General features: G+C 44.6%; 1 protein-coding gene across 3 annotated transcripts; it reads right to left on the bottom strand.

Moving 5' to 3' along the window:
* Nucleotides 1-68: 68 nt before the first annotated feature.
* Nucleotides 69-23,817, bottom strand: PCYOX1 (prenylcysteine oxidase 1). Of its 3 annotated transcripts, none has more exons than XM_025355000.1 (6): nucleotides 23,625-23,817; nucleotides 22,337-22,543; nucleotides 20,509-20,683; nucleotides 6,059-6,270; nucleotides 5,571-5,723; nucleotides 69-4,537 (listed from the first exon to the last, which is right to left on the bottom strand). In XM_025355000.1, exons 1-6 carry the CDS (start codon nucleotides 23,734-23,736, stop codon nucleotides 3,879-3,881), a joined length of 1,518 nt encoding a protein of 505 aa, XP_025210785.1. In that variant the 5' UTR covers nucleotides 23,737-23,817; the 3' UTR covers nucleotides 69-3,878. The 3 variants fall into 3 exon arrangements, with proteins under 3 accessions (XP_025210785.1, XP_025210786.1, XP_025210787.1); XM_025355001.1 differs by having other exon boundaries at nucleotides 22,391-22,543; nucleotides 23,625-23,778; XM_025355002.1 differs by lacking the exon at nucleotides 23,625-23,817 and adding an exon at nucleotides 23,417-23,476.
* Nucleotides 23,818-24,371: the final 554 nt, after the last annotated feature.

Raw genomic sequence — 24,371 nt, 5'->3', positions numbered from 1 at the left:
GATCTAGTCTGACTTTCCCAAGTACATCTACATTCCAAATATAGTACAACAGAAGAAAAGACAGGAAGTAATGATGGAGTTTATTTTGAACATAATCATTAAGTGGGGAAAATTTTTAATACAAGAGTAGAAAGAGGATTCCAGAGAAAAACATTCCAGTGCATCGTGGTTCTTTGTGATTAGAGAAGGGTAGCGAGGATGCTGTCCACAATGTATTCATCTAGTTAATGAACTGTATGGCCCACAAGCTCAAACAAGAGATACATTATAGATGGTTGTATTATAAACCTAATCTTAAGAAATCTTACCAAGCAAATGCTTAAGGCTGATTTTTTTTTGTGATCTGATAAAAAGCCTGCAAATCGTGAATCATTTTTAAACTGTACAGAATGGAATACACACAAGTATGGTAAAGTTCTTGTAAAACACCAAACACAATGGCTCACAGATATATACGTCTCTCACTCTTAAATGGCATTTCCTAATTATAGAAAATGTTTACAACAAAAGAACAAGAGGGATCAAACTAACAATCACAATAAGGAGAACTGATATGAAGTCCCATACACTGTTACTCCATTTTTCAGCAGCTCTTTGTAAATCTTCGTTGACTTATTTTATTTTATTTTATTTTAGCAACAACATAGAGCTGAATTGTAGAACTAGTTCTTCAAGTGTGGTTCCTATAGTAGAACAGCAGCATCACCGGGGAACTTAATAAAATGCAACTTCTTATGTCCCACAACAAACTTATTGAATAGACAGGGTGGAGCCTAGCAATGTTTTAACAAGCCTTTCAGGTAATTGATGCATGCTCAACTCAGAAAACCACTGGAGCAGAGCTGGCTTTCATTCAGCCCCTGCATCACTTTTACCAGTCTCTTCTATTAAAAAAAAAAAAAAAGAGTGGTCTGGAGTAGCAAGCTCTGACAGTGGTTTTTCTTCCAATAAAACTCTTCTTTAATACTACAGTTGCCTAAAACTACCTAATGCGCCTGGAGTAGCAGGTTCTGCTAGAATTTTTCTCCCATTAAAAAAGTACTCAATACTGTAGTTGCATTAAAACTACTAATGTCCTTGGTGTATTGATAACCTGTTTTGGTTTTGCCAAAGCAATTTCACATGCCCTACTGGAAAATTTATCCAGAGTAGGTTTGATGTAATACCAGCAACATTTTAATTTTTTTTTTTTTTTTTGAGACATAGTCTCACTCTTGCCCAGGCTGGAGTGCAGTGGTGCGATCTCTGCTCACTGCAACCTCCATCTCCAGGGTTCAAGCGATTCTCATGCCTCAGCCTCCCAAGTAGCTGGGATTACTGGCACATGTGCGCCACCATGCCTAACTAATTTTTGTGTTTTTAGTAAAGACGGTTTCACCGTGTTGGCCAGGCTGGTCTCAAACTCCTGACTTCAAGAGAGCCACCCGCCTCGGCCTCCCAAAGTGCTGGGATTACAGGCGTGAGCCACCACACCCAGCCTAAAGTTTTTTTTTTCTTTTTTTTTTTTTTTTTTTTTGAGACGGAGTCTTGCTCTGTCGCCAGGCTGGACTGCAGTGGTGCAACCTCGGCTCACTGCAACCTCCGCCTCGCGATTGAGGCAATTCTCCTGCCTCAGCCTCCCAAGTAGCTGGGATTACAGTAGCTGGGATTACAGGCGTGCGCCTCCACGCCCAGCTAATTTTTGTATATTTAGTAGAGATGGGGTTTCAGCATGTTGGCCAGATGGTCTTGATCTCCTGACATCGTGATCCGTTTGCCTTGGCCTCCCAAAGTGCTGGGAATACAGGCATGAGCCACTGCACCCAGCCTAAACTGGTATTATAAGTAAAAATATATCTCATTGCAAAACAAGTCTACATATGATAGAAATTAGTATTTACCAATATTTAGCATATACATAACAGTATTACATTCTTTACAAATTGTCTTCATTAAAACCACAAAAGGAAACAAATATGAATACCTCTTAACATATCTGTTAAGAATAAAACTAGAAAAAAACACCCTTTTGACAAACCATGAGTTTAATCCCCTACCTATCAAATATATCTTGGCAGTTTTATCAGCATATTAACATTCACAACTGTGGTAGGGAAGAAGCCACTTTTACTCAGAACCAAAGTTAACACTATTTTGCTAAAGTAGCTAATGCCATGATCTTATGAAGGACTTTTTTTTTTAAGTTTCTATTCAATGGAGGGTTTTTTTTTTTGTTTGTTTGTTTTTTAAAAAAGATGGTCTCTGTTGCCCAGGCTGGAGTACAGTGGCATGATCATGACTCACTGCAGCCTCGACCTCCAAGGCTCAAGTGATCCTCCCACCTCAGCCTCCTGAGCAGCTGGGACCACAGGCGTGCATTACCATGCCTGGCTAACTTTTTGAAAATTTTTTGTAGAGATGGGGTTTCACCATGTTGCCCAGGCTGATCTAAGCGTTTTATTTTTTTTAATAACATTACATGTTAAATTGGTTGCATTTACTTTTGAATTCTTAATCTTTTGCTTGTTCTGTTCTACCAGTGTCTTGACAGTTAATCATGATCTTTGTACAGTAGATGCAGAACTAATTCTCAAGTTTGGCTGCATGTTAGTTACCATTTGGATGCTTTAAAACCCTACAGGTGATTCCAATGTGCAGCCAAAGTTGAGAGCCACTGTCTTAAGATTTCAGCAACCAATTTCTCACCCAGAATGCTACAGTAACTGAAACACTTAACTCTTTGGACATATGTTGGACTTGGTTAACTCTGGTGTCATTCCAAGTATTCTGTTCTAGCGCCAACTGTTAGGCTGTCTGTGCTTCTTATCAAGATTACTTCTAAAGTTCTTACTAAGAGAAAGATCCTTGCAAAATGCATCTGCTTTGATACAGATTGGGTTTCTTAGGACTTCTAAGGCACTAAAACCCCTTTGTAGGCATTTTCACACCCACATTGATGATTCTCAACCCTGGGTGCACATTAGAAACTTTAAAAAGCTACAAGGCTAAGGTCCTATCCTCAATCTTTGAATCTGAATCTCTAGTTACGGGGGGTCTCTCCGTATTTTTAAAAGCTCCTGAAGTGAGGATTTAATAATAGAATGCCAAATTCTTAATTCAGTAGCCCATATTTGTTTTTCATTTTACTTGAGATTTTTGTTTAACATCTTCAAGTTACATTACTAAGACTTCTAAATTTCACCCCTAATCAAATCAAGACAGAATAATCAAAAGACAACATTCTGAAAGTCAAGGCTTTAGGCATGGGCACATGTACTTCAAACAGGTATGAAATTACTAAGAGTCAGGCATAAGATACCAGCTTCCATAAATTTTATCTGACTGAAGATTACATCTACCTGTAAAGTTCAAAAGGACTGCTCCCCAACTAAGACATCTTTAAGTTCTCCCTCAGGTACTCACCTTAAAATGTTCTACAATTTTGATCAAAATCCAGGGCCCCACCCCAGACCTACTGAATCAGAATCTTCAAGAGGAGCTTGAGAATCCATATGGTTTAACAAACTTCAGGTGATTATTTTTATTTGCTTTTTTTTTTGAGATGGAGTTTTGCTCTCGTTGCTCATGCTGGTGTGCAGTGGCGCGATCAGCTCACTGCAACCGCCACCTCCTAACTCCAGGTGATTCTTATTATCAAACAAGTTTAAGAAAAACTCCTAATGGATAGTAAAAGAATACTTTGAGATGGCATAAGTGCAATAGCTATACCTTCACACTTAATTAGAACCGTGTGTTTTCCTATGACCAGCAGGGATTACTTTTAGTAAACAATGATAATGGCAAACTATCTGGTTCAAAATCATCTCTGCTCAGATTTTGTTCTTTTTTTGCCACTGATAGTCATTTGGAACTAGGAGGGGAAAAAAGAGTGTGTCACTTCATAGCTCAGTTTTCAGTTTCTCATATAAGCCATCCTGGTCAATCATGTCTGTGTGCCCATTCCAGCGGTGATAGGCAAGAAGTGCAGCATTGTGAGCTGCAATGGCACTCATCTCCATGGCACTTGCTGCACACTCTATGCCATTGAGGTAATAAAGTCGATCATGGAGAATGATAGAGGGGCATTTCTCTGGGGGCTTATAGTGAGGATATGCAAGCCATGGCTTCTTCACAGCATAATCATAGGACAGAAAGAGCTTTAAAATTTGTGCTTTAGTTAGAGTTTCTTGGGAAAAGATCTTCCAAACATATGTTCCATCTGTTGATGGCTCAGGATCTTCCTTTTCTCTCACAGAGGACACAATCCCAATACTGTTAATGAACAAATCTGAATTATCAGTGGTTAAAACTGTACTAAGGCCAAATTTATCTATGGGTCTAGAGCTAAAGATAGATGTATTCAATTCCCCCTTAACTAAAGTTGTCACTATATGTTGATAATATTGATGGAATTCCTCAATTGGAGGGTCAAAGTTGAGAAAAGTAATATTAGACATTTTTCGATTCAATGGAGTGGCCACCAAGACGATGTCATAGAAGTCTGAATGAGTCTCAGTTCCAATTTGGTAGACCACTTCATACATCTTTGTTGGATTTCCTAGAGGAAATAAGGCATTTATTTGTTCAGTGTTTTTAACATACCTTCTAAAAATAATTCTATACCTTCTTCATAATTTCTCTATAATTCTAAAGAATTGAAGAAGTTATATCCCTTAAGATAGCTGTCCCTTGCATTTTTATTACATTGAGGCCAATTTCTTACTCAGAATGTCAATAAGTACAAAATACAGAATTTTTACTTTTTAAGATAAGATTATTTTTCAAATCCAAGGAGTGATGCCACTGCACTTAACTACATTGGGGAATATTTCTTTTTTTTTTTTTTTTTTCTTTTTAGATGGAGTCTCGCTCTGTCACCCAGGCTAGACTGCAGTGGTGTGATCTTGGTCCACTGCAACCTCTGCCTCCCGGGTTCATGTGATTCTCCTGCCTCAGCCTCCCAAGTAGCTGGGATTAAAGGCGCCCACCACCAAGCCCAGCTAATTTTTTGTATTTTTTTTTTTTTTTTTTTTTGAGACGGAGTCTCGCTCTGTCACCAAGGCTGGAGTGCAGTGGCCCGATCTCAGCTCACTGCAAGCTCCACCTCCCGGGTTCCCGCCATTCTCCTGCCTCAGCCTCCTGGGTAGCTGGGACTACAGGCGCCCGCCACCTCGCCCGGCTAGTTTTTTGTATTTTTTAGTAGAGATGGGGTTTCACCGTGTTAGCCAGGATGGTCTTGATCTCCTGACCTCGTGATCCGCCCGTCTCGGCCTCCCAAAGTGCTGGGATTACAGGCTTGAGCCACCGCGCCCGGCCAATTTTTTGTATTTTTAGTAGAGACAGCGTTTAACCATGTTGGCCAGGCTAGTCTCGAACTCCTGACCTCAGGTGATCCACCCTCTTTGGCCTCCCAAAGTACAGGGATTACAGGCGTGAGCCACTGTACCCAGCCCATTGGGGAATATTTCTATATGGCACAATATATACAATTTTAAGTTTCATCATTTTAGAACTGAGTAAGAGATGACAGAAGAGAGCAATCATTTTCTGCAGGGGAAATCAGGAACAATAAGACAGAAATTCAAGCTTACCTGTGTGCTTGGTCTTTGTTTTCTCCTCTATGTACATTACTGAGCCAGATATAAGATTGCTTTTGGACGCCTGCAGGAGCCCTGAGCAAACAAGTTTATTGCCACCTTCTACTGCCCAAAGGCCAGAATCAGAACAGGACAGTGACACTGCCCCTGTCAACAGAAAAAATGTGTTTTAATTCTGACTTTTAAGAGGCTCTCTACCCACTCTCCCTTCCCAATTACATGTTCTACTCTAAATGTCTCTAGACATTGCTAAATGGCCCCTGGGAGCAAAATCTCCCCCAATGAAGAATCACTGAACTAATGAAAGCTAAAGACCCCCTCCCCCTAAAAATCAACGTCTATATACGCACAATTTTGCCAACAATGTCAGGTTCACAGAGAAAAGTAGCCTCCGATCCATGGCCTAAAGTCTAGAACCACCATAGCATCAGGTAAGCCCCTTTGTGAACTCATGTCCACCACTGTTCCAAGCCCTGGCTTACCCACAAAGGCATTGATGTCCGTGCTTTGGCCATAATTGACCCTCATAACAGGAGCAATCATTTCATTGAGGAATTTCTCAGAGAAGCCGGCCTTTTGCAAGGTTTCAAGAAGTGTTCGATTAAGCATTCCAAGGAAGTCATCTCCTCCTAGAGCATGAAGTAATTTTTCAACACTACTGAAGGCATAGTCATGAGATTGGTAGCGGTAGATCCTTTAGAAAAGAGAAATTTCCATTAAATACCAAACAAGATGTGGGGAAGGGGATGTATAAAGAAGGGAAATGGCGTCAAAAGATCAAACTGACATCCGAGTGCAGTGGCTCATGCCTGTAATCCCCACACTTTGGGAGGGAGAGGTGGGCGGATCACCTGAGGTCAGGACTTCAAGACCAGCCTGGCCTACATGGCGAAACCCCATCTTTACTAAAAGTACAAAACTTAACCAGGCATAGTGGTGTGTGCCTGTGGTCCCAGCTACTGGGTAGGCTGAGGCAGGAGGACTGCTTGAGCCCCGGAGTTCAAGGCTGCAGTGAACTGTGATCATGCTGCTGCACACCAGCCTGAGCCAGACAGTGAGACTGTCTCTTAAAAAAAAAAAAAAGAAAGAAAAGAAAAAAAAGGGAGAAGAAACTAAGGAAGAAAGAAAGAAGAAAAAGGAAAAATAAAAAGTAGAAGTAAGGCCAGGCGCGGTGGCTCATGCTTGTAATCCCAGCATTTTGGGAGGCCGAGACAGGCAGATCACTAGGTCAGGAGTTCGAGGCCAGCCTGACCAACATGGTGAAACCAATCTCTACTAAAACTACAAAAATTAGCTGGGCGTGGTGGCACACGCCTGTAATCGCAGCTATTCAGGAGGCTGAGGCAGGAGAATCGCTTGAACCTGGGAGGCGGAGGTTGCAGTGAGCCAAGATCCCGCCACTGCATTCCAGCCTGTGTGACAGAGCAAGACTCCATCTCGGGGAAAAAAAAAAAGTTAGAAGTAAAAGACTTTGTCTAAAGGTCACATGGCAAGTATAAGGCTCAATCACAACTTGCCCACTCTGCTCTCAGTCACCCACACATGCACAGTCTCCACTGGAGCACATGTGACCCATTCACTGGTCTCTAAATATCCTTACATGTTGTATCCCCACCAGTGCACAAGCTCTTCTCTCCAACCTGAATACACTTCCCATTCCTAACCATGGAACATCTGTTCTTCCTTAACAGAACATGAATCCCACATTCTCTGAAAAGTCTTGCTCAGCTTCCCAGTCCACAGTTATATTATCTCCAAAAGCCTCTTAAAACAGCACCAGTGCCACTCATTCAACAATTAGATGCTTTCTATTATTTATTTTTTAGAAAACATCACTTGACCAAAAACAAAAAGAAAAATATCACCCAACATTTCTCTGCATTTTATGGATTTAAAACAACATTCACATAAATTAGTACATTCAGTAATTCAAACGCAATTTTTCACATTGCAAATGGTACAAAGATAGAAAACGGGCTTAAATTTGGGATAAGTAATAAGGCACATGCAGAGATAAGTATAAGAATATAAGAAATTAAGAGCCAAGGAAAGATCCCTATCACTGATCATGGGAGGGAAACTTTCACATCAAGGTTCTTCTCTCAAAATGAACTGTACTTTTTTTACAGAACAAGGGACAGTATTATAACCATTTCAGTATTACCTACTAAAAGCATACTAAAAGTAGTGTAAGTGTAAAAATGTTAAATACATTTTTATTGGAAAAATTGATCAGATATCTATGCCAAAACTGAGAAACTAAAATAACACCTTCTAACCACAGCATTTGGGTCCCAGTCTTTAGGAGACTGGAAAAAGTAGGATGGAAACACTGAATTCTTCAGAAAAATAATAGCCTGGATATCTCATATCCAAAGAAGAGTGATCTCTGGCTAATGGTCAACAATGAGAAAACAGCAGTCAATTCAATAAGCTACTAATGATGCTGTAAGAAACATATTCCCCACCTGCTCCTGCCAGAGCTGCAACCTCACTCAAGCAAGTCTCCTTGGAGGGGGGTGAGATGAAACTATATACACAATATAAACAGAGAGCACTCTAATTGTTTCATGATACAACTAATTGTATTAGAATAAATACACTGCTGGGTGTGGTGGCTCATGTCTGTAATCCTAGCACTTTGGGAGGCAAAGTGGGGCGGCATCACTTGAGGTCAGTAGTTGGAGACCACCTAGCCAACATGGTGAAACCCCATCTCTACTAAAAATGCAAAAATTACCCAGGCGTGGTGGTGCATGACTGCAATCCCAGCTACTCAGGAGGCTGAGGCATGAGAATTGCTTGACCCAGGAGACAGAGGTTGCAGTGACTCAAGATCACACCACTGCACTCTACCCTGGGTGACACAGCAAGACTCCATCTCAAAAAAATAATAACAATAAATGAAAAAATAGAATAAATACTACTAAAAAACAGCACCCAGGTGAGGTAGCATGCACCTGTAGTCACGGCTACTCAAGAGGGTGAGGTGGGAGGATCACTTAAGCCCAGGGGCACAAGGCTGTAGTACATTATGGTTGCACCTGTGAACAGCCAGCCAACACACTTCAGCCTGGGTGACAGAGTAAGACAGGAGGATACCTTGAGGCCAGGAGTTCAAGACTAGCCTGGGCAACATAGCAAGACTCTGTACACAAAATGTAAAAATTAGCCAGGCACAGTGGTTCACGCCTGTAATCCCAGCATTTTGGGAGGCTGAGGTAGGCAGATCGCTTGAGGTCAGGAGTTTGAGACCAGCCTGGCCAACATAGCAAAACCCCATCTCTACTAAAAATACAAAAATTAGCTGGGCATGGTGGCGCATGCCTGTAATACCAGCTACTTGGGAGGCTGAGGCAGGAGAATCGCTTGAACCTGGCAGGCAGAGGTTGCAGTGAGCTGAGATCACGCCACTGCACTCTAGCCTGGATGACAGAGTGAAACTCCATCTCAAAAAATGGAGATCGAGACCATCCTGGCTAACACGGTGAAACCCCGTCTCTACTAAAAAATACAAAAACTTAGCCGGGTGAGGTGGCGGGCGCCTGTAGTCCCAGCTACTCGGGAGGCTGAGGCAGGAGAATGGCGTAAACCCAGGAGGTGGAGCTTGCAGTGAGCTGAGATCCGGCCACTGCACTCCAGCCTGGGTGACAGAGCAAGACTCCGTCTCAAAAAAAAAAAAAAAAAAAAAATTAAAAATTACCCAGGCATGGTGAGGCATGCCTGCAGTCCCAGCTACTCAGGAAGCTGAGGCACGAGGATCACTTCAGCCCTGGTGGTTGAGGCTGCAGTGAGCTGTGATCGCGCCACTGCACTCCATCCAGCCTGGGCAACAGAGTGAGACCTTGTCTTAAAAAAACAAAAACAAAAACAAAAGAATAGTAATTGTTAAAAATATAACTGGGGCCAGGCACAGTGGCTCACGCCTGTAATTCCAGCACTTTGGGAGGTGAAGGCAGGTGGATCACCTGAGGTCGGGAGTTCGAGACCAGCCTGACCAACATGGAGAAACCCTGTCTCTACTAAAAATACAAAATTAGCCGGGCATGGTGGTGCATGCCTGTAATCCCAGCTACTCAGGAGGCTGAGGCAGGAGAATTGCTTGAACCTGGGAGACGGAGGTTGCAGTGAGTCGAGATCGCACCATTGCACTCCAGCCTGGGCGACAAGAGCAAAACTCTTGCCTCAAAAAATATATATATATAAATATATATATTTTATATATAATATATATCATAGAATATTATGATATATAAAATATATCATAGAATATATAATATATATAAAATATATATATACCTGTAATATATTTATATATTTTATATATATTATATATGATATATTTATATATATTATATATTATATATAAAATCTTGTAGTTTCTGCTAGTCTGCTGAAACAGCTTTTTTTATTTCAGATTACATTTGTATAACCCCTGATATTTATTTATTTATTCATTCATTCATTCATTTATTCATTCATTCAATAAATGTTGTGGAGCATCAACTCTCAGTCAGGTACTATTCTAGGTACTGAGAATACAGAGGCCAACACGAGAAAGAAAAATCCTGCGCTCATGCATCTTAGGTTCTAGTTGGGGAAACAGTTAACAGGTTGGAGGATGGAAGTGGTAAGGAGAAAAATAAGGCCAGACACGGTGGATGACGCCTGTAACCCCAGCACTATGGGAGGCTGAGGCAGGTGGATCACCTGGAGGTCAGGAGTTCAAGACCAGCCTGGCCAACATGGTGAAACCCCATCTCTACTAAAAATACAAAAAAATTAGCCTGGCGTGGTGGCACACACCTGTAATCCCAGCTACTCAGGAGACTGAGGCATGAGAATCGCTTGAACCCAGGAGGCGGAAGTTGCAGTGAGCCGAGATCGTGCCACTGCACTCCAGCCTGGGCAACAGAGAGAGACTCCGTCTCAAACGAAAAAAAAAAGGAGAAAATAGGTCTGAAAGGAAGACTAGAAATGCATGGGGTTAGAAGGGTTGAAATTCTAAATAAGATAGTCCAAAAACAAGAGTGGTCAGTAAAAGCCTCACTGAGAAGGTGATATAGAGCAAAGACCTGAAGGAGATGAGGATGCAAACCAGGCAAACACCTGGGGGAAAATATTTCAGGTAGTGGTAAAGGCAACGCAAAGGTCACATGACAGAGGCTTGCCTGGCACATTCAAGAAATAATGAAGCAAGAGCAGCTGAAGCAGAGTGATCTGGGAGAACAGCAGGTGGTACAGCCAGAAATGTTACTGGGGAGAGGAAACTTCCAGAATGGCAGAGGAAGGACCTCTGGAAATCTGCTCCTCCATAAAAGCTATGAGAATACTGCCAAAAATGATCAACATTGACTCTTTCAGAGCTCTGCAGATAAACCAAAGCCTTTCCAAGTCCAAGGAGTATTTATTTAAGAAAAATGTCTGGCCAGGCATGGTGGCTCACGCCTGTAATCCCAGCACTTTGGGAGGCTGAGGCAGGCGGATCACTTGAGGTCAGGAGTTCGAGACCAGCCGGCCCAACATGTTGAAACACCATCTGCACCAAAAATATAAAAAATCAGCCAGGTGTGGTGATACACTCCTGTAATCCCAGCTATTCAGGAGGCTGAGGCAGGAGAATCACTTAAACCCAGGAGATGGAGGTTGCAGCGAGCCAAGATCGCGCCATTGCACTCCAGCCTGGGCAACAAGAGGGAGACTCCGTCTAAAGAAAGAGAAAGAGAGAAAGAGAAAAAAAAATAAAATAGGCCGGGCGCGGTGGCTCAAGCCTGTAATCCCAGCACTTTGGGAGGCCGAGATGGGCGGATCACGAGGTCAGGAGATCGAGACCATCCTGGCTAACACGGTGAAACCCCGTCTCTACTAAAAAATACAAAAAACTAGCCGGGGGAGGTGGCGGGCGCCTGTAGTCCCAGCTACTCGGGAGGCTGAGGCAGGAGAATGGCGGGAACCCGGGAGGCGGAGCTTGCAGTGAGCTGAGATCCGGCCACAGCACTCCAGCCTGGGCGACAGAGCAAGACTCAGTCTCAAAAAAAAAATAAAATAAAATAAAATAAAATAAAAAATAAAACCAGCACACTTCCAACTGCAATGTGAAACCAGCAAGCTAGAAGCTACTGGAAAGAACACAAGTTTGTAGCTCCCAAAAAGCACTATCCTCAGAGAACTGTCAATATTTGACCTATCTGGCAGCTCCCAAAAAGCTCTAGCCTGAAGGCTTGTCTTTATTCGACCTGATTCAGAGTTCACTCTATGCAACAACCCCATCCTGAGGGCACGTGTCTATGTCTCAAAAAAAAAAAATGTGGCAATTGTTTAACATCACAGACGCCGGAGGCTATGATATCAATAGAGGCTAAAAGAGGCTAACCAAAAAAACTTTTAAAAAAAGGCCAGGTGCAGTGGCTCCCCACCTGTAATCTCAGCACACTGGGAGGCACAGGCTGGACGATCACTTGAGGTCAGGAGTTCGAGACCAGCCTGGCCATCATGGCGAAAACCCATCTCTACTAAAAACACAAAAAATTAGCCAGGTGTGGTGGTGCATGCCTGTAGTCCCAGCTACACAGGAGGCTGAGGCACAAGAATTGCTTGAACCCAGGAGGCAGAGGTTGCAGTCAGCCAATATAGTGCCATTGCACTCCAGCCTGGGCAACAGAGCGAGACTCCATCTCAAAAAACAAACAAAAAAAAATTAGCTGGGCGTGCTAGTGCACATCTGTAGTCCCAGCCACTCAGGGGGCCTGAGGTTGGAGAATTGCTTGAGCCCGGGAGGCAGAGGTTGCTGTAAATGTACTGCACTCCAGCCTGGGCAACAGAGTAAAACCCCATCTGAAAAAAAAAAAAACCAGACATACAGATCCTCAGAACAAATAAGAAAACCCAGAAATAAACCTTCATGAATATGATCAAATGATCTTGACAGAACTGAAATACACAATTCAACAATAATGGAGACTTCAATATCCCATTTTCAATAACGGACAGTTACTGAAAATGACAACAGTGTATTAGTTCGCCAGGACTGCCATAACACAGTACCAGAGACTGGATGGCTTAAACAAAAGCAGCTTTATTTCTTACAGTTCTGTAGGCCAAAATTCCAAGATCAAGGTGTGGGTGCGTTCAGTTTCTTCTGAGGCCTGTTTCCTTGGCTTGCAGATGGCCACCTTCTTGCTGTGTCCTCACATGGTCTTTGTGTGTTTCTTCTGTGTCCTAATCTTTTTTTATTTTTTGAGACAGAGTTTCACTCTTGTTGCCCAGGCTGGAGTGCAACGGCGCAATCCTGGCTCACTGCAACCTCCACCTCCCAGGTTCAAGCGATTATCTTGCCTCAGACTTCCTGAGTAGCTGGGATTACAAGCATGCCCCACCACGCCCGGCTAATTTTTTGTATTTTTAGTAGAGAAGGGGTTTTGCCATATTGGTCAGGCTGGTCTCGAACTCACAACCTCAGGTGATTCGCCCACCTTGGCCTCCCTTCTGTGTCCTAATCTTAAGGACACCCATCAAATTGTTTTAGAGTCTACCCTAATGACCTCATTTTTAATTCAATCACATATTTAAAGGCCCTATCTACATATGCAGTCACATTCTGAGTACTGGATGGCTAGTGTTTCAACCTATGAATTTTGGGGAAAATAAATTTAAAAATAAGGGACGGGAGTACAGAATCCTTCTCAGTCACAAAACAGATTTTGGCTATAAATTTCTATCAATGAAATAGAGAGCCACTGAAGGTTTCTGAGCAGTGGAGTGATGTAATGAGCCTTAGATTTTAAAGAACTACTTTGGCTGCTAACCCGAGAACAAATGGTAGCAATATAACAGTGATGGCAGATGATTTAGGAGGTGTATTGGTTTTCCACTGCTGCTGTAACAAATTACCACAAACTCAGTGGCTTAAAACAACACAAATTTATAATCTTACGGTTCTGTAAGTTAGAAGACCAAAGTCAGTCTCTCTAGGCTAAAATCAAGGTGTGCACAAGGCTGGTTCCTTCTAGAAGCTCTGAGGGAAGACTGTTTGTCTTTTCCAGCCTCTACAGGCCACCTGCATTCCTTGGCTCGTGGATGCACACCCCTTCCTAGCATCACTCCAATCTCTTCCTTCCTGATCCTCCTCCTGCCTCTCTAAGGACCCTTGTGATTATATTGGGCCCACCTGGATAATCCAGAGTAATCTACCCATCCTTAACCATATCTGCAAAGTCTCTTTTACCTCAAAAGGTAACACATTCACAGGTTCCAGGGATTAAGACATGGACATCTTGTGGCAGGGGGCAGGGGAGAGGATTATTCAGCCTATAACAGAAAGCTACTCTAGCAATCCAGACAAAAAACAGTGGTGGTGGCTTGGAACAAAGTGGTAGCAGTATCCTGGAGAGAAGTAGTGGAACTCTGGACATATTTTAAAGGCTGATAGAATTCAAGATGGAGTGGGTATGGGAAATGAAAGAACAAAAACTGACTCAAAATATTTGGTAGGAGTAACTGGAAGGAAGAAAGGGTGTTTATAAAGCCTTTCCCTGTAAGTCCTATCAGTCTCAGATCAAGAAGTGTTAAGGATCTTACAAGTCCCCAGAAATGCACTAACTTGAGAGAGAAAAATAAGCTTTAACCTAGTCTACAAGCCAAGATATCTCAACAGGAAGCCATCAGTGGACCAGAGATTTCAATTCCACAAACATCTGAGTAAATATCTACTACATTCTAGTTACTGTGCGTAGTATAGAACACAAGTACATGCTATGCACCATATAATAAGGGATGTTTGAAAAGAAAGATGAATGTTGATTGAAGTATTAACGAAATGCTTTGTTGAAAAAGTGAGATAAAAGGTTGGACTCGGGAGTAAAGAATGGCATCCGGCTGAGTGCAGTGGCTCACGCCTGTAATCCTAACACTTTGGGAGGCCAAAGTGAGAGGATCACTTGAGCCCAGGAGTTCAAGATCAGCTTGGGCAACATGGCAACACCCTGTCTCTACAAAAATTTAAAAAATTAGCCAAGCATGATGGCACATGCCTATAGTACCAGCTGAGGCTGGAAGATGACTTAAGACCAGGAAGTCAAAGCTGCAGTGAGTTGTGATTGCACCACTGTACTCCAGCCTGGGTGACAGAGCAAGACTTGGTCTCAAAAAAAAAAAAAAAAAAAAAATTTAGTAAGAATGGCATCCAACTAGAACAACTACATAAATGTATGTGCAGAACTGGAAATTAAGCTAGCTAGTGCCAATGTCAGGGGCTGCAGGATTTCCACCCAAGTACCTCCAACAGCAGAGAATGAATGAATGCATTATTTTCGAGTATTGCCTACCACAAGCTTGAGCCCTCTTTTGAGTGTCATGGTTTACTACTGTTACATAGGTCTTTTTCCACCCTGTGTATACTTTGAAATGGAGGTGCAAAATGAAAATGTGACTCCACAAGGCTGGTCAACAAACCCCCTGAAGGTTTCTGCAGAAGATCACACAAGCTACTTTTGAGAGTACTAACTGTACTCTGATATATATATATATAAGGATCACTTGAGCCCAGGAGATGGGGTTTCACCAAGTTGGCCAGGCTGGTCTCAAACTCCTGACCTCAAGTGGTCCACCCACCTCAGCCTCCCAAAGTGCTGGGATTACAAGCGTGAGCCACCGCGCCCAGCTGAGAACTACTGTTTTAACTGAAATGGAGGGTAACTGGTTCCAAGTTCCTCTTTGGTAATCTCTGTGACTTCTAATCCTGGTTTTTGTGACATTCCAGAATATTTCTAACATGGGGTGATATTAAAAATATTTAAGTGGTACACACGAAACAGAAAGCACACTGGCTGTGGAAGTGGAACTAAACCAAGGCTTCCTGCTGAGGGAAGGAAAGAGGGGTTCTTTGGGTAGGGGAGATGCCTCCCCACTAAGGAAAGCAACAGTTTCACCACTCCAGCAGTATTTCACTACTGTTTTTTCTTTGATTTTTCTTTTTTAGAGACAGGGTCTTTTGCTCTGTTGCCCAGGCTAGAGTACAGTGGCACAATCGTAGTTCACTATAACCTCGAACTCCTAGGCTCAAGCAATCCTCCCACCTCAGCTTCCTGAGTAACTGGAACCACACAGCACCATGCCCAGCTAATTTTTTTATGTTTGTTTGTTTGTTTTCTGTGGGGTTTTTTTTGTTTGTTTGTTTTTTGTTTTTGAGACAGAGGTTCACTCTTGCTGCCCAGGCTGGAGTGCAATGGCACATTCTCAGCTCCCTCCAACCTATACCTCTTGGGTTCTACTGATTCTCCTGACTCAGCCTCCCGAGTAGCTGGGATTACAGGCGCCCGCCACCACACTCGGCTAATTTTTTGTATTTTCAGTAGAGACGGGGTTTCACCATGTTGGCCAAGCTGGTCTCGAACTCCCAACCTCAGGTGATCCACCCACCTCGGCCTCCCAAAGTGCTGGGATTACAAGTATGAGCCACCATGCCCACAGCCTGTTTTTTGTGTTTTTTTTTTTTCAGACGGAGTCTCACTCTGTCATCCAGGTTAGAGTGCAGTGGCATGATCATAGCTCACGGCAGCCTCAACCTCCCAGTCTCAAGTGATCCTCCCACCATAGCCTCCCAGGTAGCTGGGACCACAGGCACATGTCACCACACTTGACTAATTTTTTTTTATTTTTTGTAGAGACAAGGTTTGGCCATGTTGTCCAGGCTGGTATCCAACTCCTGGCCTCAAGTGATCCTCCCACTTCAGCCTCCAAAAGTGCTGGGATTACAGGCATGAGCCACAGCACTTGCCCATATTTCACTACTTTTAACAACTGGTACATATTGGCTGAATAGCAACAACCTCTCCAACTATCTCATAGGATTTGATAAAATTATCAAACAAGATTACATAATCTTGATTTATTGAAATAAACAGAAACGTATAATGCAATATTAGCAACATAAAAGTCAGTGCCATATAATCAAACATTTAAAATGGGGGTAATTCCATGAAATTTGTAAATTTTTTTTTTTTTTTTTTGAAACGAGTCTCGCCCTATCACCCAGGCTGGAGTACAATGATGTGATCTCAGCTCACTGCAAACTCTGCCTCCGGGGTTCAAGTGATTCTCCTGCCTCAGCCTCCCAAGTCGCTGGGATTACAGGCGCGCACCTCCACGCCCTGCTAATTTTTGTATTTTCAGTAGAGACGGGGTTTCACCATGTTGGCCAAGCTGGTCTCAAACTCCTGACCTTGTGATCTACCTGCCTTGGCCTCCCAAAGTGCTGGGATTACAGGCGTGAGCCACCGTGCCCTGCCCGTAAATTGTTTTTTAAAGTCAAAAACAGTATAACCTATGTATCCCCTCACTGGTTCTTTTTCCCAGTTCTGTAATACCTTGAATTCACTTCAAAAGTGATTTCTTAGGCCAGGTGCGGTGGCTCACGCCTATAATCCCAGCACTTTAGGAGACCAAGACAGGCGGATCAATTGAGGCCAGGAGTTCAAGACCAGCCTGGCCAACATGGTAAAACCCTGTCTCTACTAAAAATACAAAAATTATCTGGGTATGGTAGCACATGCCTGTAATCCCAGCTACTCAGGAGGCTGAGGCAGGAGAATCACTTGGACCCAGGAGGCAGAGGTTGCAGTGAACCGAGATTGCGCCACTGTACTCCAGCCTGGGCAGCAGAGTGAAACTCGTCTCAAAAAAAAAAAAAAGTAATTCCTTAATTTCTCAAAGGGCAATTCTGTACATGTCAAGCAAGCCACAGATAAGAAAAACAAGGCTGGGAGCAGGAGCTCACGCCTGTAATCCCAACACTTTGGGAAGCCCAGATGAGTGGAACATTCGAGCCCAGGAATTCAAGATCAGCCTGGGTAACATGGCCAAACCTCCTCTCTACAAAAAAAATACAAAAAATTAGCCAGATTTGTTGGCACGTGCCTGTAGTCCCAGCTACACGGAGGCTAAGGTAGAAGGATCACCTGAGCCCAGGAGGTCCAGGCTGCAGTGGACCATGATCACACCACTGCACTCCAGCCTGGGTGACAGAGTGAAACCTGTGTCAAAAAGAAAAAAAAAAGAGGGCCAAGCGTGGTGGCTCACGCCTGCAATCCCAGCACTTTGGGAAGCCGAGACAGGTGGATCATGAGGTCAGGAGTTCAAGACCAGCCTGGCTAATACCGTGAAACCCTGTCTCTATTAAAAATACAAAAAATTAGCCAGGCATAGTGGTATGCGCCTGTAATCCCAGCTACTCAGGAGGCTGAGGCAGGAGAATTGCTTGAACCCGGGAGGCGGAGGTTGCAGTGAGCTGAGATCCCGCCACTGCACTCCAGCCTGTGCAACAAAGCGAGACTCCATCTCAAAAAAAAAAAAAGAAAGAAAAGAAAAACTATACACACAAGCAGGGCTGATGCCATCGGAACTTGATCTGCCTGCTGAGTATGCAGTACCATGTCACCCACCTTCTATAAAGTGACTGGCTGTCTCTACGCAAATTCTATATATTTCCTTAGTTGTATCTTGCCTGTCTCTCCACTAGAATATATATTCTTGAGGACAAGGACATGTTGTAGGTCCTATATTCTCAACATAGAACAATGCCTGGCACCTAACAGGCACTCAATATTGGGTGAATGGGCCGGGCGCGGTGGCTCAAGCCTGTAATCCCAGCACTTTGGGAGGCCGAGATGGGCGGATCACGAGGTCAGGAGATCGAGACCATCCTGGCTAACACGGTGAAACCCCATCTCTACTAAGAAATACAAAAAATAGCCGGGCAAGGTGGCAGCGCCTGTAGTCCCAGCTACTCGGGAGGCTGAGGCAGGAGAATGGCGTGAACCCGGGAGGCGGAGCTTGCAGTGAGCTGAGATCCGGCCACTGCACTCCAGCCTGGGCTACAGAGCGAGACTCCGTCTCAAAAAAAAAAAAAAAAAAAATATTGGGTGAATGAATGAATGGCTATTTAAAAACCATACGCACTGTAGCTGGACCTAAGGTACCCACGGGAAAGGCAATTAAGGAACTGACATAAGAATGATGTTGAGAAAGAAAACCCAAACTACCGTAAGTTAGAGAAACCAGAGTATATCCTGCTTAACTCTTTTTTTTTTTTTTTTTGAGACAGAGTCTGGCTCTGTTCCCCGAGCTAGAGCGCAATGGCACGATCTCAGCTCACTGCAACCGCAACCTCTGCCTCCCGTGTTCAAGCGATTCTCCTGCCTCAGGTTCACAAGTAGCTGGGATTACAGGCATGCACCACCACACTGGCTAATTTTTTATATTTTTTGTAGAGACAGGGTTTCACCGTGTTGGTAAGGCTGGTCTCAAACTCCTGACCTCAGGTGATCCACCAGCCTCAGCCTCCCAAAGTTCTGGGATTAGAGGCATAAGCCAGTGTGCCCAGCTCTGCTTAACTCATATTTGTCCTGTTCAATACCTGGTCATATGACACATTTTTGGGTTTTTTTTGGTTTTGTTTTTTTTTTGCCCCTCAAGATGGAGTCTTGCTCTGTCACCCAGGCTGGAGTGTAATGGCGCGATACTGGCCTCCAGTACCTAAAACTATAAACCAGCATAAAAATTAGCATGTGCCAGCCGGGCACAGTGGCTCACACCTGTAATCCCAACACTAGGAGGCTGAGGCGGGAGGCTGAGGCTGATCACGAGGTCAGGAGATCGAAACCCCATCTCTACTAAAAATACGAAAAATTAGCCAGGCGCAGTGGAGGCACCTGTAATCCCAGCTACTGTGGAGTCTGAGGCAGGAGAATCACTTGAACCGGGGAGGCGGAGGTTGCAGTGAGCCAAGATGGCGCCACTGCACTCCAGCCCGGGCAACAGAGCAAAACTCTGTCTCAAAAAAAAAAAAAAAAAAACTAGCACATGCCAACAGCTTTAAAAAAAACAGATTGTACCCTTCAAAATTAGACTGGCTATTTTATGTTACTCTTCCTGATTACCAAAGCGATGCATATTCACACACATAAAAAAATTGTTTAAATATAGAAAAGCATAAGGACGAAAAGGAAGCACCTGAATTCTTACTACCCAGAACAGTGCTAGAATGTAAATTCTTGGAATATGGAACTTTTACTCTACTTCAGGCTGTTGGTTCACTGAAAACATGTCACTATTAAAGCCCATTTAAGTTTTCTGATCCTTTCTACAAGCTCTTACACACATTATCTCATTCATATACACAATGACCAGCATAGCACAGAGATTAAGAGTGAAGACTCTAAAGCCAGACTGCCTGGGTGGCAACTCCAGCTATACCACTTACGATGTGGGTGAACTTGCCTCTTAAAACCTCTCTGGGCCGGGCGCGGTGGCTCAAGCCTGTAATCCCAGCACTTTGGGAGGCCGAGACGGGCGGATCACGAGGTCAGGAGTTCGAGACCATCCTGGCTAACACGGTGAAACCCCGTCTCTACTAAAAAATACGAAAAACTAGCCGGGCGAGGTGGCAGGCGCCTGTAGTCCTGGCTACTCGGGAGGCTGAGGCAGGAGAATGGCGTAAAAACCCGGGAGGCGGAGCTTGCAGTGAGCTGAGATCCGGCCACTGCACTCCAGCCTGGGCGACACAGCGAGACTCCGTCTCAAAAAAAAAAAAAAAAAAAAAACCTCTCTGCACCACCACCTTCTGCATCTGTTTAAAGAAGCTAAAAACAGTACCTACCTGAGTAAGTTATCATAAGAATTCAAGGCATCTAACAGCATCTGGCAACACTAAAAAAGCATTTGCAAAATACACTTCGGAAGCAAAAATAAACCAACCTTTCAATTTCCAAGCAAACAGTCTGCATGGTTTCTACAAAACATTTTGCCTAACAATGTTATAAACAGGCCTTGCAGTGAGGTAGAAAATGCTTACAAGAAATTATGATTCCTCAAGTTCATCAAGTTTAATTTAACCTAAATTAAAAGATCTTAGGTTAAATGGAAGGAAAAAAATTACCTCATGAACTTGTCTAACACGTCCTCTACCCACATGTGCATACGGAGGGACTGAAATCCATAGCGCCAAACTAATTTAATCACGTTAATTATGAACCAGTTGCTCTCCTCAAATACCAGAGCCTCTCCATTATATATCCCCAGTAGGCCACCAGAGGCCTGAACAGTAGAGAGACCTGCAAAAACATAAAGCGCAGCTAAGTCAGTGGTGTCTATGCTGACCAAATGAAAGAACGTAATCTGAGTGAATTTGGGGCTTCCCTCAGTTCTCCGGAGACACATAAAGGAGCTCTATCTTTGGACAGTGTGAAACACTATACTTTCACTACACTGTCCAAAAGCAGATGTGCTAGGCGATGGGTCAGATGATCATGTAAATATTAATATATCAAAAGTAGATATATTTTTACCTGGCTATTTTTTAGTCTAAAAAAACTGGATAGTCAAAGGAAAAAAGCCAGAGTAGCAATTGAATTCAATTTAAAAACAAAGATGTCAGACATGTATCTTCATGGCATAATTTGTTCTGGGTATACCTTTGCCCTCGTGGAGGAAACTGAAGCAGAGGCAGCATCTACAGAGGATGTGGAAGGCAGCTGAGGAGAAAGAGGCACTTCCATTCCTGTGAGAATCCTATTTTGCAAAACTGGATATTTCACATAACTGGAGGGAAGCCAAAGTTACGAAATACTCTCTGCTGAAAGGGCCTGCAGTGGCCTGTCAGACTTTCCCCATGACGTATCCAGCTCCTCTGCTGTCAGGGTAGCAGTTGCACGTCCCAAGTTCTACGCACATGTCTGCATCCACAGCTGTGTGAGTGAGTTTGTTTTGTTTGTGGTGGTTTGTTTTGACAGGGTCTCACTTTGTTGCCCAGGCTGGAGTACAGTGGCACAATCAAGGCTCACTGCAGCTTCTATCTCCCAGGCTCACGGGATCCTCCTGCCTCTGCCTCCCAAGTAGCTGGGACTACAGATTTGTGCCATCACACCAGGCTAATTTTTTTATTTTTAGTAAAGACAGGGTCTCACTATGTTGCCCAGACTGGTTTCTAACTCCTGGGCACAAGTGATCCTCTGCCTCGGCCTCCCAAAGTGCTGGGATTACAGGCATGAGCCACTGACCCTGGCCATTGCCATATGTGAGTGACTTTGAGCCAGACACTTCAAGACTCTGGGTCTCATTTACCCAGCTGCAAAATGATCACAATGAGGTGACTATCTCCAAACCTTCTCTGATTCTTTAACACAAGTTTAAGAAGTTTAAGAACAGACAACAGAAGCCGGGCACGGTGGCTCACCCCTGTAATCCCAGCACTTTGGGAGGCCAAGGCAGGCAGATCACCTGAGGTCAGGAGTTCAAGACCAGCCGGGCCAACATGGTGAAACCCCATCTCTACTGAAAATACAAAAATTAGCCGGGCATGGTGGCATGCACCTGTAATCCCAGCTACTGGGGAGGCTGAGGCAGGAGAATCGCTTGAACCCGGGAGGCAGAGGTTGCAGTGAGCCGAGATCGCACCATTGCACTCCAGCCTGGGCGACAAGAGCGAAACTCTGTCTCAAAAGAAAAAAAAAGACAATGGCAGCCATTCCTACCCCCACCCTATGGCTGTAATTCCAGATAACTAGTGATACAGATAACTAGTGTCCCATTACAGCAGAACTGCTCCTAACTAAGGCAGTACCAACTAACAAGAAATTGAGGAAAACAGTTTTACCAACGTCTCTGTAAGGCAATTAACAAGGCAGAAGTTTCAGTTCTCCATCTGATAAAAATATCTGGGGATGTCACACAGTAATCTGGTGAGCTCCAAGACCAAAATTACATACCCAAGTCTTTGACAAAACGCTTCATGTGCAGATTTAAAGGATGGATGACAGAACCTCCTGCCTCATATTCTTGTCCCTGCACCATCATGGTAGCCAGACGGCCCCCGACCTCTTCTCTTTCAAACAGGTCTATCTTCACATCTTTCCCAAATTTCTGCCGCAGGTAATAGGCTGCTGAAGTGCCACCAATTCCGGCTCCAATAATCGCTATGAGGGAAAAAAACAGAAGATTATTTTTTCCCCTTTTACCAGCTCTGTGAGTTCTTTTGTTTTTGAAAGACCACTAATAGCGGAGGTTGTTACTCAAAGCTATTACCAACAATTCGGTGGGGAAGAGTGACACCTGCAGCGAAGGTCTAACTCCCTGAATCTGGACAGACACTGCCCCCAGACAAAAGCAGTAGATTAATTAACATATTGACATTAATTCGATTTTTTTTCCAGATGCTCAAAGATTCTCACAGGTCTTTATGGAGGAATCAAGGGACCTGCACACCCTTCTTGATGCCCAACTCACGGGCACATTAGAGGTCGACCTTTCCAGCACGCATCCAGCACGCATTTTTAATAAAGTGACGGCCATTTATGCCTAGCTTTGTTGTGTCTAAATTCAATGTAGAGAGGTTAATGATATCGAAGAACACGACTTTAAAGGAGGGCGGGAGGGAGACAGGAAGCAAAAAGCCAAGGCTCCTGACACTGGAAAGAGAATATAGATTCTTTCTGTGGTTGTGTTAGTCCTAGGCAGAGAAATTGTGCAAGCCAGGCGCCTCTGAGAGCAGGCCGACCTCAGCAAAGCGGAGCTGGGGGAAGGGGGTTCAGCCTCCCAAGGGGAGCAGACAGGGTCAGCTTGTTTTCACTCCTCCCTGTGCTGTGTCTGCGTGAGCCTGCAATCTGGCCGAGCGCCCCAGGTCGAGCCAGAACACTGGACTCTTCACCCTCAGTGTTCAAAGGGAAGATAGAAAGAGGAACCTAGGCCTCCAAGGAGCCCCAGGCCTAAGAGACAGGAGCTACAGGTACGCTAGGCGCCTGCCTGCCCGCCCGCCCGTCCCCGTCCTCTCCCATTCCTCAAGTGGGCACCTCTCCACGCCTGGGAATGCACAGTCCTATTCCGAGCAGAGCTGAAAGCCGCCCTGAGATGTGAATAGGGGAAAGCGCGACCTGCGCGGCTGACTCGGCCTGCACCGCTGGCCTGCGTCGCGGCTGTGGGATCTGGGCGCACTGCGCAGCGGCCGCCCGACGCGGGGCGCGCTCCAGCTCCCTCCCGCGCCTCCACCTTCTCGCCTACCGATTTTATCTGGCGGGGCACGCAGCTCGGCGCCCTCGGGGCATCCGCAGCTGCACAGCAGCAGCCACAGCCCCAGCAGCGAGGAGACTAGCTCCGCGACGGCGCGCCCCATGGCCTCCACAAGCTCTGCAGCTAGCCTCTAGAGCCCCGCAGTCCTCCCACATCTGCGCGGCTGCGCGCTCCGCCCAGCCCCGCCCCCAGGCCGCCCAGCCCCTGCGAGCCCCGCCCCGACCCCGCCCAGGCGCCTCGCCCCGCCGGTCCCCTTAGTCCTGCAGGAGCTCCCCGCTCTGGGCTACTCGGTGCCCTAAGCACCCTTCCGCCTCGAAGCCCACCCTCCTTCAGAAGACGTCGAAGGCAGAAGCTGAGGCTCGCCTCAGCTCTCCTTCTCCCTCCCTATTCGGCTGAAGCACCTTGGTTCTTCACTAGTGCCCTCTTCTATCCCCTCCGTCGCTCCTAAGAATACACACAGCTAATCGCTGCCAGAAACAGACCAAAGGGACAACAGTACTTACTGAGTGATCACCCTGTTGCGAGAACTGTTGGGTACGCAGTGAATGGGTAAATGGTGCTAGTTGAAAAGAAAAATGAGGGAGACTGAAGATAGGGTGGCCCAAGGTGAAGGGGGTGGAATAATAGTAACAGACATGAATAAAAGTAGTGTACCTGTAAGGACACCAGAATGTGCCACCCCAAAATACGCCTCTTTAGCCTAAGGATTATTTCAAGACGAAGACAATTGAGAAGATG

Source organism: Theropithecus gelada, chromosome 13, assembly GCF_003255815.1.
Source record: "Theropithecus gelada isolate Dixy chromosome 13, Tgel_1.0, whole genome shotgun sequence".
Taxonomy (NCBI): Eukaryota; Metazoa; Chordata; class Mammalia; order Primates; family Cercopithecidae; genus Theropithecus; species Theropithecus gelada.
The sequence above is the reverse complement of the archived record's forward strand: the minus strand, read 5'-3'. Positions and strand labels throughout refer to the sequence as shown.

Bases quoted from the DNA above. Each gene is read 5' to 3' on its own strand.
- PCYOX1 (XM_025355000.1), bottom strand. From the start codon at position 23,736: ATGGGGCGCGCCGTCGCGGAGCTAGTCTCCTCGCTGCTGGGGCTGTGG. The intron at 20,684-22,336 runs GTATGTAATTTT...ATGTTTTTGCAG, and splicing joins GCGTTTTGTCAAAGACTTGG to GTCTCTCTACTGTTCAGGCC. The intron at 5,724-6,058 runs GTAAGCCAGGGC...TTCTGTTGACAG, and splicing joins GGACATCAATGCCTTTGTGG to GGGCAGTGTCACTGTCCTGT.